The sequence below is a fragment of the Pholcus phalangioides genome, unplaced genomic scaffold, assembly GCF_987345545.1.
Source record: "Pholcus phalangioides strain wild (caught in Gottingen) unplaced genomic scaffold, Ppha-v1.0 ptg000004l_1, whole genome shotgun sequence".
NCBI classification, from domain to species: Eukaryota; Metazoa; Arthropoda; class Arachnida; order Araneae; family Pholcidae; genus Pholcus; species Pholcus phalangioides.
The window spans coordinates 47,533,588-47,551,896 of NW_028301597.1; the positions used below are offsets into that span (position 1 = coordinate 47,533,588).

Here is an 18,309-nt window from a genome sequence, read left to right on the forward strand (position 1 = left end):
CGATTTACCCCAACATGTATATCGTATTTCTTTTTAAACGTGTCAATTGTGTTACACTTTACTACCTCCGGGGGTAAGCTATTCCATTTATTAACAACCCTATTGGAGAAAAATTCCCTGCGACACCATAACCTTGCATTGTCCCTCACCAATCGATACTGGTGTCCCCTTGTAAAAGCGGTTGATTGGCGGTGTACTAAAAGTTCATGGTCCATCCTATCCATCCCATTGAAAATTTTGAACACTTCGATCATATCTCCTCGACACCTGCGTTCATCCAATGTAAACATATTCAAAAAATGAAGTCTCTCTTCATAACTCAAGCCCTGTGTGCCAATAAGGACACACGTAGCTCTTCTCTGCACCCCTTCAATCAAGTCTATGTCCCTCTGTAGGTATGATCTCCAAAACCTTACCGCATACTCCAGTCCAGGACGAACTAAGCCTCGAAAAAGCGGAAGAATGACTTTAGGAGAACGCGAAGAGACCTTTTTGAAAATGAGACCAAGCATTCTATTCGCTTTTTTGACAACCGCTGAACAATGTTCAGAAAACTTAGGTCGCTCGTCAATGAGAATTCCCAAATCGGTGACTCTAGTTGCATCCGGGATAGTGACACCATTCAACTCGTAAGAGAACCGTGGGTTGTTCGAACCAAAATGAGCGACCATGCACTTATCTACGCTAAACGTCATGCTCCATTCATTTGCCCATGCTGCAATCTTGTTTAAGTTGGTCTGGAGCAACTCCCTATCGCTTTCATTCCCGATTACCCCCATTAGCTTCACATCATCTGCGAATTTGCTAGTAATTCCATCGATACCCTGATCGAGTTTGTCGATAAAAAGTGAAAAAAGTATGGGGCCAAGGACACTTCCCTGAGGAACTCCACTTGTGACGTCTGTCCAACCAGAGAATTCCCCGTTCACCATAACTCGTTGCGACCTATCTCTTAACCACGATTCTATCCAATTCAGCAAGTTGCCCCCTATTCCAATCTCGTGTAAACGCTTCAAGAGTTTGCCATGTTGTACCCGATCGAATGCCTTCTGGAAATCAAGGTAAACAACGTCGACATTTTTGCTCTTACCCAAAGCCTTAGTCACGTAATCATAGAAGCAAAGGAGGTTAGTTACACATGACTTCCCCTTCCTGAACCCATGCTGATTATCCGACAATACATTATTCTCGTCTATCCACTTCACAAACTGCCTTTTGATGATAATTTCCAAAATTTTCGAGAGGGAGCTCGTCAAACTCACTGGACGATAATTAGACACCACTTCTCTACTACCCTTCTTAAATATCGGAACAACGTTAGCCAGTTTCCAATCTCTCGGGACGATACCCTCAGCAACACTACTCCTGTATATCTGTGCGACTGGCCCCAACAATTCATTAGCACCTTCCCTGAGAACCCTGGGATAGATATCATCTGGTCCTGGTGCTTTGCTTGCACATACATTTCTTAGAAGATTTAGGACCTCCACGTCTTCTACTTGAATATCGTTGAGGGTTCTATTACCCCATGCAACACCCGTATATCGAATATCATTATCTCCATTAAAAACCGACGCGTAAAAGTCATTGAAAGCACTACACATGCCTACATTGCTCTCTACCTTAGAGCCTCCTATCGAGAGGGGACCAACTGTCCCCTTACATCCATTATTGACGTATCGAAAAAATGATTTTGGGTCAGAGCCAATGTTATCTGCCAACCTAGATTCAACTTCCTTTTTACTATCCCTTATCGCTTTCTTCAACAGTCTTCTTTTATCAGTAAACAATGATAGGTCACCACGTCCACTTTTATACTCTCTGAATGCTCTTTTCTTTTCAAGATAAAGGTTCCGCACGCTATCCGTGAACCATAGAGGGTGTGATATACAAACACGCTTTTTTCGAACAAAGGGTATGACGTCGTGCAAAACAGAGGACAGCTTCGTACTAAATTCTTCCCATTGACTTACCACCCCTACTGATTCCACACTACTGATTACACACCGCATAATGTGATATCAGGACTTAGGGTTTCTGATATATATTAATAACTACAGTCGAATCCCGTTATAACGAACTCCAAGTGACTGGAGAGAGAGAAATCACTTCATTATAACAAAATTTTGTTATAAAGAAAATTTAAAAAAAAATTGTTTTAGCAGAATTTGATTTTAAGGAAAAAAATATTTATACACAATCTAGATAAGAGAAAGAACGAGGTTGAATTTAAAAAATAACAAAAAGCAAAACTCAAATCAATTAAGCATTGGAGTTTTTGCATAAGTTTTACTTAATTAACATTTTACAGGCAAATAATCCGTAATTATTATTTTTTTGCACAAGTATTGCGGAATCTGAAGAAACAACAAATTCCTCTAAAGCATACGCATGGTCAAACTAATGTTCCAGATGTGAATGCACTCTAATTTTGAAAATTCAATGTGAGCCATGTAATTAGCGATAAGATGCAGGACCTCTTTCTATTTTTTGCTTAATTTTCCCATAAATCTTTACTAGCCCCTCATTAAAAATTCTTGTAGTCATCCAAGCCCTTCCACTTGATTTGTAATTACAAGGCAGTGATTTCACGTTCTTCAGGCACCATGGATTCACAAATTTTCCCAAACACCATAACTTTTCTTTTTTTCGGTTCCGTTCATGTTGTAGCAAAACAAAGCACTTAAGGGTCACTAGGAGTTTTTGCCACTAAAGCACTTGTCTTTTTTGAATGTCAAAGTTTTGTTAGGTAACAGTTGCAAAAAGATTTTGGCGTTGTCTGCGTTGAATACATCAGAAGGATCATACGACTTTATTACTTTTGTTATTTCACCAGCTTTCCATTGATTCCCATTTTCCATATCAACTGAATTTGTTTCCCCGAGAATCTGTTTTGCTCCCACACCATACCGTTCTTTGAAACGATTCATCCACCTGACACTTGCTTGAACTTTTTCGCATCCAAAAGCACATGTGAATCCCACAACCTTTTTCTTTATGAGTGGACTACTAACTGGCATATTTCAGGAATGAATGTCCTGAAACCAGGTAAAGACAGCTGCATCCACATCTTGTAAATTCGAAAGTTGGATCTTTTTCCAAGAAGATCCAATAACTACTGTTTGAATTTGCAATATCAATTTCGTTCGATTTTTTCAAAAACGTTCAAAAAGTAGATGGAGATTCACCCTTTTGTTTTTTGGATACTTGTTTTTGAGTTCGTTATAACGGATTTTCATATCGTTATACCGGAATAGCAGAATACATTGTTACTATGCAAATTGATTTGAAGGATTAGAAAAGTTTTCATTACAACGAGATTTACGCTATAACGGTATTCATTATAACGGGATCCGACTGTATATCCAAAGCAAAACCAGAAGTAAATAAAATGGTCATAGATCCTTTTTCTTGTAAAAAAGCACGAGAGATCTGTTTTTATACACAAAACTGGTTGCAAAATGTATAATTGGACTTCTGTATTTCATAACTCATTTTCGGTAACTCATCATAGTGTTCTAAGATTTGAATTTTTTGTGCTAAAATCATCTTTTTTTTTTTCAATTGTTCCTTGTAAAGAGTTGGAATATAACTATTTAATGCAGATTATGATACTTTTCTAACATACCAAGGATCTCTTGAGGAAAGTCTTTTGGCCGAGAGAATGTATAACTGGTCAACTGAGATTGTTTTTTTTGTTTTTACATTACATTTGCCTCCACTATTTGGAAGCTATTTCAAAAGCATCACCACTTGTGCATGGATCATAGTAGTTATTACTGTCTAATTAGAACATTGTGAATTGAGTACGGAAATATTTGTCAACTAGATATATACATATATTTGTCTAATCTTTACTTGGCAAAAGTGATAACAATACCCAAACAATAATATTATCCATAAGCTTACAATAAGTGCCATCTGCTGTTTTTCTAAAATTTTGGAAATAAAATGAAACTTATTTCATTTCCTAATTTAAACAGCAATCTGAAACAAAGCAAGTTTAATACGATTTGAATTCTTATGAATGATTTTAATAGCCAACGAACTGAGATAAAAAAATAATGTGATGATAAATTTAGCAAAAAGTTATGCAGGAAGAGAAAAAGACGGGAGAAAATGAAAATGTAATGCTTTGATTGCTTATGTAATGCTTTTTACTCTCTGCTAAATACCATCATGTTTGCCCGAGATAACAGAGACTGAAAACAAAACAAATTAATGAAATTTTGTTCCTAACTCTAGCAGAAACCTTGATATAGTTAGAGTTGATAATTTTTCCGTGTAATGATTAGAAACTCATATATATTTAAAATCTGTTACCATCTCAGGTGAAGGATCCAGAGAAGTGACTCCATCCAGAAGCCCCAGGTAAGTTCTGAAAAAAATGTTTGCAAATACGAATTCCCTTGGATAAATATATACCCACTCAGTAAACATTTATTTGTAGGGTAGAATAGCTATGTACACTATCTACCAATAAGTATTTGGACACCTGTGATAGAAAAGAAAAACTAACTTTATTCAAAATCAATAGTTGGTAGAGCCTCCACGAGAGGCAATTACAGCGTGAACCCTCCGGGGCATACTTTCCACAAGTCCTTGTGTGACGGCTAGTGGTATTTTCTTCCACTCGGCTTGGAGAAGACATGTCAGTTCCTTCACCGATTTTGGACGGGTAGGGCAACCCTTAATTCGGCGATCCGACTCGTCCCAGAGGTTCTCGATAGGGTTCAGGTCTGGGCTCTGGGCAGGCCAGTCCATTCTATGAACCCCATTGGCACCATACCAAGCCTTGGTTAACCTCGCAGTATGACAGCTGGCATTGTCGTCCTGGAAGTAACAGGGGTCCACCCCGTAAAACTGCCACAACGTAGGAAGCACATTGTCATCCAAAATAGTGCAGTAGGCATCGGCGTTGAGCTTACCATGAATGGGGACCAAGGGTCCCAGTCCATACCAGGAGAAACACCCCCAGACCATAATTCCACCTCCGCCGAACTTGACTGTTGGCACAATGCATTCTGGCAGGAGACCAGGTTCTCCGGGCACATGCCAGACCCAGACCCTGCCGTCCGAACGGTAGAGGGTGAACCTTGATTCGTCGCTCCAAAGAACCCGTTTCCACTGATCTACGGTCCAATTTCGATGTGCTTTGCACCACATTAACCGAGCAACGCGGTTGGACTTTGTGATCAAAGGCTTATGGACAGCAGCACGACCATGAAAACCAATCAGATGTGCTTCCTTACGGATGGTATTCATTGAAACAATACTCCAGGATGCCTGTTGAAACTCCTCGTGGATGAGGGCCATCGGTTGGGTGCGGTTCTTCCGAATTTCTCTGGACAGTACCCGTCGTTCTCTATCTCCCAGTTTCGTTGGTCTGCCGACTCTGGGCAAATTCTGACAATCACAGCTCACCTTCCACTTCTTAATCACTTAGGCCACTGTCGATTTTTTGTACTTCAGCTCGCTAGATATGTCCCTTAAGGATTGGTCATTTTTGTGATACCCGATAACTATATCTTTCTCGAAATCAGAGAGCTCCAAACTGCGCGGCATCTTGCATGCGACTAATGCCGATGTTGTTTCCTACACGATATATACCGGCGGAGGGCGTGACGTATCTCAGGACCACAGATATCGTCATTTGCATAGGTGTCCAAATACTTATTGGTAGATAGTGTATAATATTGTTCAGGATAGATTTAATCTTCACTGTATTTTGTTCATTCATGGATTGCACCCTTTTATTTCTAACTTTAGCCATCGGGGAAGTATCAGCTCTCCGTCTCACGCTGCGGTTGGATCACCTGCTAGGAAAGTTTCCAACATAGCCACCACCAACACAGAAAAATCATTTCGGCAGAAGTTCAAACGGACAGTTCTCAAGTTAGTAAAATCTTCCCTCTAATGCAGCGGTTCTCAACCTTTTGACTCGTGGAGCCCTTTTAAGTTAGAAAATTTTTTTATAGTGGAGCCCCATAGGCCAACTTTTTAATTATTCATCAAAGTCACTGATTTATTTTTAATATTTAAAATATTTATAATTATTTTTTTAAATTTTACTGTTTTTTTTAAATATCCTCCTCAAGCAGCAGCGGAGCCCCAGGAGAGTGCACAAGGAGCCCCAACGGCTCTGCGTAGCACCGCTGCTCTGATGGATAATCTTATTGTTTGTTTTTTTCCTGCTTTTCAACCTTTTGTTATTCTATATTTTTTGTACACTGTTAAAAACTACATAAATTGTTTTCTTTCTTTTTTTTTTGTACATTATAATGGGAAATACAATGTAACCTACAATGTGTAACTATGATTTACATTGATCTACATCAGATTTTTTTCTCATCGCTCCTCTTTTTAAAAAAAAAAAGAATTCTCATCATTCCTCTGCCTGCTAAGCTAACCTACAGGATGCAATGTAGCTTCTACTGTCTCCCCTAATCCGTTCCTCAAAGATGTCGCCCATTTTTTAGAAAATCTAGCCACAACTTAATGGAATTCAGCCAAGATTTCCTTGTAATTATTATTTAAATTATGTGCATTTTATGCAAACAAAAAAACTGTTTTTGCACAGCTGATTTCGCGCTCCAGTTATGCAAAACAAATTTTTCTGTCCCCAAAACAAATGTCAATACTTCCACTTCATTGATCAATTATTTCAACACTTTTTTAATCTTTCCTTTTGGCATGACACTGTATCGCAACCCCATTGAGATCTGTTTCAAACTTTGTAAGTGTGAACAAAGGATGGGCGTTACATGGAGCAACATCCAATAGCTGAAGGACAAATTCAGTCAGACGAGGTTGTACTGAGATCTCAATTTCCCATTTTCAATGCATGAAAATTGTAGTTCTGTTAAAAGTTAACTCTTAAATGCTCATTTTTTTTTTTTTTTTTTGAGCTGATAATTTTTTAAATAATAGATGACTTATTAAAAGCTGGGAAAATCATTTAAAAAATCTATTTGGAATTATACAGGGTGTCTGAAAACGTGCAAAGTCTCAAAAATCCCACATAAAATAAAAAGTCAATGTAACAAGCACCTTCATCCCATTGAAAACGAATGTTATATTTGGAGGGTCGTTATATGGAAAGTAAAACATATGATAGTTGTTTTGTGAAAATATTTATCCTACTGGTCATTGTAATGGAATGGTCACTATAAAGGAGGGGCTGTTACAATGAGCATCAACCGTATATCGAAGTAGTAGTAGTTTTCAGCAGTTTTCTAGCTTCAAGGCACAAATGTGAGCCGGTCTCCCATTTGAAAAAGTCTCTCCGCAGAGAGCAGGCAGGCGTATAACATGATACTGACAAAACATGAAAATTCAAGCATTTTTATCTTTACTTCAGAAAATGGAAGCCAGGTGGCAGCATGAACACAAAACAAGTGCAACTCAATAACATAAAACATAATTCTGTTAGGGCCAAGCATACACTCAGAACACACTAACTGCATGTGACAATTCGTTAGAAATTCCATAGAGGAATGTGTGTACGAGGTGCATGTTCGGTTAAGTAGTAGTAGTATATTGCAGTATATATATATATGTATTGTAGTTGTATACTTTGCAAGTATATAACTACCTTCTTTGTGTTATTCAACCTATTTCAACCTATAGTAAGAAAAATATCTTGATTGAAAACATCCTGGTAAAAAAAAAAGTGCAAACAAAACATTTAAATAAATTTGCAAAACTACAGCCACACATCCTCTGCAATAAACAGAGTTTTTGTTGTCAATTGAAATATCTACCAACAAATTCAAAATATAAAATGAGAAAAATACGATCTCGTGTTATGTGTAACGACAGTTCTAAATATTTATCTTCAAACTGGCTGCAGTAACGAACATCTAAAGGACCCTTTCCATCCATGTAAAGCTATACTGTTTAAGAGCTAAAAATTGATTTCTAACACGTGAATCTTTTTTTTTTGGGGGGGGGGGTTGAATTCTTTCCCGAGTGCTTTTCTTTATTTTCGATAGTTGTCAACCAGCTTTTATGATAGTTTCATTACCTATGTTCACAATCTAACTTTATCAATGTGTTCTAGGTTTTCAAAAGGCACTACCACTCACGATGAGCATGAATTAGTTTCCAAATACCGTTCAAAAGCCAAAGGACCAGATCCATCGCTTAGAAAAGGACCGTGTGAAAAATTACTACTGTAAGTGTTTATTCTATTCAATAGTTCATTATTTTTGGCAGTTTTATTTTTGTTATTTTGGTATTTATTAGTGTGTGCGTGCACAGGGTTTGAATGAGAATGCTAAATTAGCCAATTAATGCATTTTCAAAAAAAAAAATGTTTCAATATGATTAAAAACTGATCTTGAAATATTATTTTTCAAATATTAAATTGAGATTACTTTTTAAGTTTCCTAGTTCAGCATTCTACATAATTAAAATTTTTTTGTTCGATTAAAAAATGAGAAATCAAGGCATTTGAATTGGATTATTTCAATCACTTTTAGACAAATTTTGACTGCGTGCGCGTTCCGTTTTAGAGTCACATTCATAGTTTGATTTGATCATACATCAACTTTTAGTTCTCTATTTTTTCTAGCTTGTCAATAAGAAATGACAATTTCTTGATGTTTAGGAAAGGAAAATTTATCTTTGCCCTCGCAGAGACTCAATCCCAGTCTCTTGTATGACAAACAAGTGCTCTACCCTCTAAGCTGCAAAACAGATAGAATATTTCCTCTTTGGAGCATATGTAACGCTGAATGGCTTCATGTGATGGATGCGGCAACATTTTGCTAATATCTCACAAGGCATCAAAGCTACCAAATGGTGATATAAATGTAGAGAAAGATGTTCTCTCCTTTGTCAATTCAATATACCAGCAGTTCTCAACCGGTGCTCCACAGAGCCCTGAGGGCTCCATGTCAACTTGGGGCTCCACAGAAGCTCGAGAAAAATATTTAAAAAAAAACAGTAAACCAGTAAATTAAAAAAAAAAAAAATTATAAACATTATTGAATAATAAAAAGAAGTCAGTAACTTAGATGAATAAATAAAAAAATTGGCCTACAGGGCTCCCACCATACAGCACACCTCGTCCACTTCGGGACCAACGTGAATCTGCCTCCGTCGGTCTACTACTCAGCGGACATTCACTTCAAAACTGGACTTTGGAAGTCCTGTGGAAACGGTGGCTTTCCTCTAGTCGCATGCCAAAGCTTCGAACCACATTCAGATACTAAGTGCAATATGTGAAAAATGTCTCTGTGATATATTTAAAAGTTCTTTATTTAACGTTATCAAATTTTTAATATCGTTAGCAAGTTCTTAAGTTAATGTTGTAACAATGTTTACTTTTCTTGTGATTGAATAAATGTCTTGATTTGAATTCTGGTATTGAGTTATTTCCTTTTGCTGTCAAAAAACTTGAAGTTAAAAGTAGAATCTGGGAGTGCACTAAACACATTGCATTTATATACCAGAAAGGGCTCCGCGAGTCAAAAAAGGTTGAGAACTGCTGTAATATACATAGAAAACTGGCTGTGTGAAGAGATGTTGATGTTCAGGAAAGAAAAATTCATCTCTGCCCTCACGGGGACTCAAAATCCAGCCCCTCTGAGAGATCATAGTTTGAGTCCTGTGAGGACAGAGATGTATTTTCCTTTACTAAACATCAAAATATCTCTTCACTCAGCCAGTTTTTTGTGTGTATTTTATGGACAAAAGAAAGGATGTCTTCCTATACAAATGATCTATCTTAATTTCAAGGAAAGATACTTTCTTTCTTGTCTCTGCTGGGTAGATTTCTAAAGAACCAGTGTTCCAAGTCCCGCCCGAGACCAGAAGATGTTCTTTTTTTCCTATGTCTGGAAAGAAAATCTTAAAACATTGCGGATAAAATTAGAGTAAAGTGGGTAAATAGGTAGCGATGGAATCGCCAATAGTAAATTAGTGTAATTTGCTAATGAGACACTCGCAGGAGGAATTTGGCCATGATTACACTGCATCATATATTTTGCTGCTTCATGTCTTTTTGATTAAAGGTGCCATAGTAAAGCAATATTTTTTTAGTTTTTGTTTATTCTTGGAACCTAAAGTAATCGATCGAATTGAAAAACTTCAATGTAAGCGATATTCATCATGTAAACCTGATGTTAATTTTTTTTAGGAAGGAGTATGTGTCATGGATTGGTCCTAATCCTGAGAACCGCAAAGGTCCGGACTCCTCTCTGAGAAAAGGTCCAGATCCAAGCAACCGTTTAGCCAACAAGGAAAACCGAGCCAAGGGTCCTCAGCGAGGTTTCTGTCGCAGTGCTTTGGCCAGTTTCACCCACAGCTTGACTCATTGTAAGATATTCTCCAGAATTTCAACTAACAGCACAAAGTGAGACCTTAACTGGGTACTCAATCCCGATCCAGCAGTTTAATTATTTCTCTCCGGCCATGCAAAAAACCTACTGTAAATTTTTTTGGTGTGAAAAAAGAAAAAAAAGAGGAGGATGTATGCAAAAAAAAATGTGGTTCAATGTTATTTTTTAACTGTGGTAGTAAATTCTAGTCTGTGTTCGAAATGTTTTACAAGGGTTAAAAAAAACATTTTATTACAAAAAAAAGCTAACGAGCACTTTAGCTTACATTATTTGGCTTGACCGTACAAATTTTTAGATTATTTCTCGTTTTTTTTTTCTATCCTTAGTTTCGGTTTTTTTTAAATCTTATTTTTGCTTCAAATAATATTTCGCCCAATTTTATGAAGTTTTTACACAGAGGCTCTTTACTGTTATATTTTTTAGAGGTTATTATTCATGCAGTGGGTTTTGTAAATGTATTATATACATATAAATTATACATATAATATATTTTAGTCATTATATATATATATTAACACATGTGTATGCCATTTTTCATGCTAATTAGTAGTCGAGTTGATCTCATTTTATTGAGGTATATGTATATTGTGGTGAAGTGTTTATTCTTGCATGTTTATTTTTATTGAAGATTTGTTGTTTATTTAGTCATATGTTACACTTTGTTTTGTTTTTGTTGAAATTAATCTGATTTTTGGCAAATTATTAGTTATATATGTTATATGGCCAAAGTCCGGCCAGTTTTCAAATTGGCTGGCCATTTCGTGTATTAGCCGAGAGGTGTAGCCAAAGTCTGATTATTAGAAATGACATGTTTTTTTGTAGTTTGGCCAGCCATTTCAAGAAATAGCTAGAGATTCCTCGCCAAAATTTGTGCTGATGTAAGATGGTCAGGTAGGCGGCACATCTGTCATTTCTGGTTTGTTTGTGTGCGCGGGTAACGAAAAAAAAAATGGTTGCATATTGTGACAGTAATATTTTTCCCATCTGCTGCTTTTTTTGGAAGAGGTCATCCTTCTGTGACTTATTCTTCTGGTACGGTATGTAGAGCATCTACTTGTTGTAACATCGCTTGTTCCAACAAGTTCACCTTATTGCAACAAGTAATGATAACAAATAAATTTATTTGCCTCTTTTCTTTGGCTGATCACTTCGTGCCATTATTTTTTAACCTGGCTGGACAAAGCCAGAAATCAAGAAAAGATCAAACATCGGCTGGTCAATTCAAAGCAAAATAGGTCAATGGCCAGCCAATTCCCAAACTGTCCTATTTCAGGCTTTGGCCCCAATATATACACACAATATTCTGAATTTCATTTCTCATTGTTTCTTCAGTTGATATCAATAAGCTAATTTACTCAGCTAAAGTTTAAGGCCAGTTTTATGTAGTGCTTCCGCTCACGACCATCTTTATAATGTGGAATTTGTGCACATTTCATTGTTGTAGAGCAGAGATTCCCAAACTTTTTTACTTTTGCAGCACCCTTGAGAATTTAGAGTATCTCAGTTCTGCATCATTCTGGATTGATTGCAATAGCACATTTGATGGGAATAGCGGCCCAATTACATTTCATGTGACTTTTATCTCTCAAAATCTGCCCAGTCTCATGGTACCCTGGGGCAGAGTTTCCAATGTTAAAGCTTTCTTTGAATCCTTGATAGGTATGAGGCTATACTGTGGAACCCTTAATGGATATGAGGCTATTCTACCCTCATACCCCCTTGTGTCTTCCATGGAATCTAAACAAATTTTCAAAATTTGGCTAACATACAGAGTGTCCCACAAGTTTTAGTCCACATGAGTTTTGTGTTTCAAGAAAATTCACTTCTAGTGAATTTTATCCCCTCTCAACAAAATCAGCCATTTTTGTGATGTATGGGGAAATGTGCCACATAAAATATAAAGGCATATGGTCACCCTGATCCCATGATTTCCAGATAAAATGGAAAATAATATTTATGGCATCTTATCGCTGCATGGAGCTGGAACCAGCTTCTCTCGTTTACAAATTCAATCCCTAAAAAATGATAATAAATCCAACAGATTTTAACATTAAACAAAAGGATGACCTAAAAAATGCATTGCAATGCGTTTGGTCATTTTTTTTTTATATGGTTAAAATATCAGCAGTTTTTGATCGACATGGTTGGGAGAAAAAACTACAGCAATTACTATTTTCACTGTTTGGTCATCCAAATCGGTCTGAAGTTGTTAAAATATATAGCACTTTTTTTTTGCCGAAATGCAAAATACAGAAAAAATCTAACAAGAATTTCTTTTTTTTATTTGCAAGCTCTCCGGGTTCCAGAATTTTTTAGGGATCCGTGATGTTTAATTCCCCAGAACCCCAAAAAAATTATCTCAAGGAACCCCAGTTGGAAATCTATGTCCTAGGGTGTTGCAGCACACTACCGTTTGGGAATCGCTGTTGCAGATAATTATTTGGTGCTTCGAAAGAGATTTTTCCTAAATCTGTATCACTTATTTTTCTGTACAGGTAAAATGAAAATATATACCAGAGATTTTAACGAGAAAAAAATACATGACATTCATGATTAGTGTATATGTATAAAGGAATTATTTGTGTGCAAGGTAATTGAGAAAGTGATTTATATTGAAGCATATATATTTTTTCATAAATTACTATCACATTTGTGTAGTTTTCATCTTCACACACACACACACACGCTCATGATATCAAGAGTTTCCACTGGTATGTACTGTGAAATAAGAATTGAACTCCAGTTTGAACACTAGTCATGCTTCGTATCAGTCTGGAGCTGTTATCATGGGTCTAGTAATTTTTTTAGAATTTACTTGTGGCTGGTGATAAATTTTTCAGCAGCGTTGTTCATGGAGTAATCTCCCAAAAGAAAGAAATAATTTTACTACATTGAGTCTTCTTGGAAGTTCTTTATCTGGTCACACAATTTTACTGATTTTTAAATTGATCAATTTTTTTGCACCAAAATTTGAAGCATAGCTCATCAGATTGCTGTCCAGTTTTTTGTTTTTTTTTTCTCTTAATTTTTTTAAAATTTCTATATATAATGAGCATGTTTATCTCTCAACAGTAATCTGTCAAGCTCTTCAGTGCCAGTCTTTCAACACTTTGTTTTGCGCTTGAAGTAAACGCTTTGGAAAGACTGTGCTGTTCTTTAAAATATTGTTTACATCCACATTAGTAGGCTTCTGCTAATTTTTGTGCCCCAAAATCATTACTGTCGTTGTCAAGTTTATCTTTGAAAACAAAATTTTCGGGTTTTAAACTCATGGGAATGAGTAGCTGAAGGTAGCAGATATGAAGTGCAACTGGTTTTGAAATCAATAGACTTTCTGGATATTATGCGAGGTGAACTTGGGGGAAAAAAGTGTCATGTCACCAGGAATTGAATTGTCTAGATTGTTTATCTCTACCAGGAATCGAACCCAGGGTTTCTTGCATACCAAGCAAGCGACTATTACTACAGAGAGAGAATCAAATCTTTTTTCTCTTAATACATGCACAGTAGCGTGACTTGCTGAGTAAAGATATTGCAGCCTCTCTTAACTTCAGCTAATGTCCTCCAGGTGGTGGTATTAGAGATGGATGATGATTTTTGCTCGGCCAAGACACGTGAAATCCATACTTTATAGCTATTATGCCAAAGTGAGCTTGGAAAAAAAAAGTGTCTTTCTCTGATCGGATTCTCAGAGGAGAGAATGAACCCCCCCCCCACCCCCACCCCCACCCCAAGTTCACCTCAGCACAATATCCAGAAAGCCTATTGATTTCATGTGTCTTTGCTGATCAAAAATCATTTTCCATTTCTTGAATGATCAAACACATCTTCTGATACACCCAGCTAATGTTTGCTGTTATACAAATACAATGCCACAACAGACAAAATGCCCAACGAGATGGCTGAGTATCTTGGGCAGTGTTTTTCCCATTGGTGCCTGCCTGGTGCCGAGGAATGTGAATAAAAACAAATTCATTTGTTTTATTACATTTGTGACTTTTACAAATAAATTTTACCATTGAAAGACTCGGAACATACACTAAACTCACTAATATTTTCCAACCATTTCCATTATCACTGCACTTATGACTATTCAGTGCTTATTCTGAATAACAGGGTGATAAAAGTAATGTTTGAAAATGAAATTGGTTCAAAGTATTTTTCTGAGTTGCTAATAGTCTCAATTTTAAAAATCTCTCTGTAATTCATTCAAAATATCATTTGTATAAATTTCTGTGTGCTCTTCATAATGCCATCTCTCTACATGGTCTACAAAATAAGATGTCATTGCATATAACTTTGCATTTTAATTTTTCTCAATGCATTTATTCATTTATTTTACTTTAATTAGCTTAGACAAAACGCATCATCTCTTGTTGTCTTGTGCATTTCGCCAAAAAAAAAAACAACAAAAAAACACCAACATATATATTTGAATCTCTGGGAAAAGTGCCAAAAAAGTATTTATACATGTATATCATTATTTTAGTCATCGATATGCAGCAAGCATAATTTTTCTCACATAATTATATTGCTATTTTAGAAATTTCTCTATGTAACTGCATTGAAGCCCTGTATATTAAAATAGCTAAGTCAAAAAAAGGGTTGTCATTTGAATCAGAAGCATTTCTGTAATTCAGAATTGATATCATTGTGAAATGTCAAAGTAGGATTTATTATTTTTCATCATAGTTTTTTATTGTTTTATGGACAGTAATCAAAATAATGAGAACAATATTTATCATTAATCACTGCTGTACTAATTTTTGGACAAATTTCCGGTTCATGCGTCGTAGTATGCTTGTATTCCATTTTTTATTTTTTTCCATGTTTATGATATATAAAAAAAATGTGTAGAAATCCTAGTCTCTGCTTTAGACAATCTGATATTCATTACTTGTTCATGTTAGAAAAATATTCAGAAAAGATGTGGGAAGTATTATTTTTATTGTGATTTTTGTATTTCTGCGTGTATGTGTTGTGTGTATGTGAGTGTATATAAGTACATAGATACGGACCTGTACATCCAGCAGCTGAGAGGCAATATTATGTACCAGACTCTTGAGCTGTGTCAATTGCTGAAATTAATAGGATACTTTTTTTAAAAATTAAATTTACATACCGTTCTGTTTACAAGCATGGAAAAACTGTTCCCTGTTTTACTGTTAGTTTTATGCCAGTGTTTTCTCAACTGTCCAATACCAGTGCTGACCTGAGTCATACATGCAAAAGGTTCACTTGCAATGCATGGTTTTTATTAATTTTCCATTTATACATGGTGTGCTGTTACTATCGTTTACCATATGCATCACAATGTCTAAATCATCAGACGAAGTACTTTAATTAGCTATTTGTGCAGTTTTACATTTTTTACATTCAGTATGGTTATTGACTCCCTTTTTGTGGGGGCCTTCCACTAATGGCTCTTTTGGGTTTAAGGTGTCGATCAAGTTTATTTGATCATGAGTCAAGGTACTGTGCAAATTCATTAATTGTTATTCACAATCATCATGAAATTAGTTTTATGCATAAAGTTTATTTAGTTATTTAAAAAATAGGTATTACGACCCAACTTAAATCATTATTTATGTTTTTGATATTTCATTTTAAAACAATGTTACACCTTTATAAAACTTTGTTTCACTGTTGAGTTTGAGAAGATAAATTTTGAACAAGTTTGAAAATTCAAAGAAAAACCAAACTTTGTCCTTCCCACATTCAGAAGTCATAGCTGCCAACTTTTGAAAATGAAAATTCAGGAGATTTTCGCACAAACCCGTATTTTATGCTTAAATCACTCCCTAATATATACAATAGGGATTTTTCCAAATAAAATAGGGATTTTACAAACATGGAAGTTAAACCCTTGGGAATAAAATTCCTACGCGAAAAACAAGTGAAATTGGAGGCCAAAACTTCAGTGATGTAAAAATAAATATTGTGTTCAATCAGAAATGCTGTGAACAAACATTCTGCGCGAATGACCCCAAAATCATTGGAAGATGAAGGAAAAAAGCGCCAATTTTTGAAGAACACTGACTTTTTGTGACACTTGCTTGATGTTTTTTTTTTAATTTCACGAGTGATGATGGTAGTCTTTCCATGCCCAATGTTTATGTCCGTAACACAACTTGTACAAAAAGGAAAAGTCGGCCCTCTTCTGGAAATGAGAGGAAATTCATCGGAATAAGTGTCTTTAAAATTGATTAAATATGTTTTTGCTTATCAGTATTCATGTTTTGTTATATCGCACGTACGTAACTTCAACAAAAGAAATTTTGACCATATGCGCGTCACTATAATCTTCAACTATTATCCAGGACTATTGGCTGCTAAGCCATTTCCCTGTGCGATAAGACAAACAACTTTCTTGTTACCATCAGAGGGTTTTGTAAAACTTCCTTAAAAAGGGAATTTCCCCATTTACGATGTGTGGCGTCATTTCAAAAGGGGGGAAAAAAGTCTTCATGCCCCGAAAGAAATCCCTTAGGGATTGTTTTCATAAGCGGGGATTTTTTTTTTAATGAAGTAGGGAATGTTTAGGGATTTTTTTTTATTTTCTTAAAAATTCGGGAGATTTAAGAACTTTTCGGGAGGTCGAGCGATGAAGCTAAAATTCAGGAGATTCCCGAAAAATTCGGGAGACTTGGCAGCTATGAGAAGTGGCTCCAAGCATTTTCACTCAATACTATGTACAGCGACAAGGAAATGAAAGTCTGAAAAGGCCATGGCTATATTTATGCTTGATCAGCTGTACAGGGCTACTATTTTTGAATAAATGTTCTTGAAGCTTGATAAGATAGAGGAAAGTGAAAAATATCCAAAAGTATTGTACTACACAACAGCATAAGAAATACCCTAAATATGGGCCTGGTGGTTAGCTAGTAATAGTTGTTGGAATATAAGACTTGGAGTAGGATTTACAAGTTTCGGTTTTGATTTTTCATTAATATCTGTCCATGCTCTTTTCCCCATTTCTCGTAACATCAGCCTCAAAATTTTTCAACCTTTACTTTTAAATTTACAATAGGGCATAACACCAAAATAGTGAGTGTCCAAGAGCTATCTTTCAAGTTTCGGATGTACATTTTTGATTACTTATGTCCTGTTCACTCAATTTATTTTTCGGAGTATAGTTTTTCTTTGGATATTATAAAAAATAATGTGTATTTTTACCATGACATCCATGAATTCTTTTGAATGATATGATTTTTAAATGCAACTGTCAAGGGCATATGTATTACATAATTCATTTTCATTTGTCTTCTGGGTGTTTGCATTAATTATGCCAAAAGTTAGACAGTGACGCTTGTTAATGGTGTATTAGCATAGACACAATATTATATATACATTGGCAATTTGAATTCACTGCATTCAATGAGTGCTTACATTGCAAGCCATGCGATGTCGGTAGATAGGTTGTAGAGAGATATCTAAATTCACACACACACAGGAAAACTGTTCAATAACGACTATGCATGTCGAATCAGTTATTCGTAGATAGTTTTGGGTCAGAACCCATTCAATGGATACGCTTTGAAATAGGAAACTTTGATTAAAGGGAGTGGTGAAATGCATGTCTGCAGGGACTACTTAATGCATGAGTTCACCAAGGCATGAACCTGGGCCTCGGATAACCTGGTGACTTTGCATAGCAATTAATATCTATTGTATGACCGACTTGCAATGATCCCTCTGTGAATTGCTCGGCTCAGGGACCCACAATGCTATTAAGATGGCCCTGCATGTTTGATGTATTCAACTTGTGTATTGAATGATTGTGAATGATTCTCAAATAGTGTGATGAGGCAACATGATACACACAGTATAGTTCTGCTGGCTTAGCTCGCTCATAATCTTGTGTATGAATAAGGTTTTTTTTTAATGATCAACATATATGTTATTCTGTCATGCTGTTGTGATAAATAATAGAGCAGTTGGTGATTACTGCATGAATGTTTTA

At 35.9% G+C, this 18,309-nt stretch overlaps 1 protein-coding gene across 3 annotated transcripts in view; it reads left to right on the forward strand.

The window, feature by feature from the left end:
- The window catches only part of LOC149087736 (uncharacterized), a 36,123-nt gene extending 25,634 nt beyond the window's left edge, over positions 1 to 10,489 (forward strand). For all 3 annotated transcript variants that reach the window (XM_089231616.1, XM_089231617.1, XM_089231618.1), the window contains 4 exons: positions 4,332 to 4,371; positions 5,770 to 5,895; positions 8,063 to 8,176; positions 10,145 to 10,489. In XM_089231616.1, coding sequence (XP_089087742.1) covers positions 4,332 to 4,371; positions 5,770 to 5,895; positions 8,063 to 8,176; positions 10,145 to 10,364 — 500 coding nt within the window. In that variant the 3' untranslated portion in view covers positions 10,365 to 10,489. The remainder of the gene's footprint in view (positions 1 to 4,331; positions 4,372 to 5,769; positions 5,896 to 8,062; positions 8,177 to 10,144) is intronic.
- The last annotated feature ends 7,820 nt before the right edge of the window (positions 10,490 to 18,309 follow it).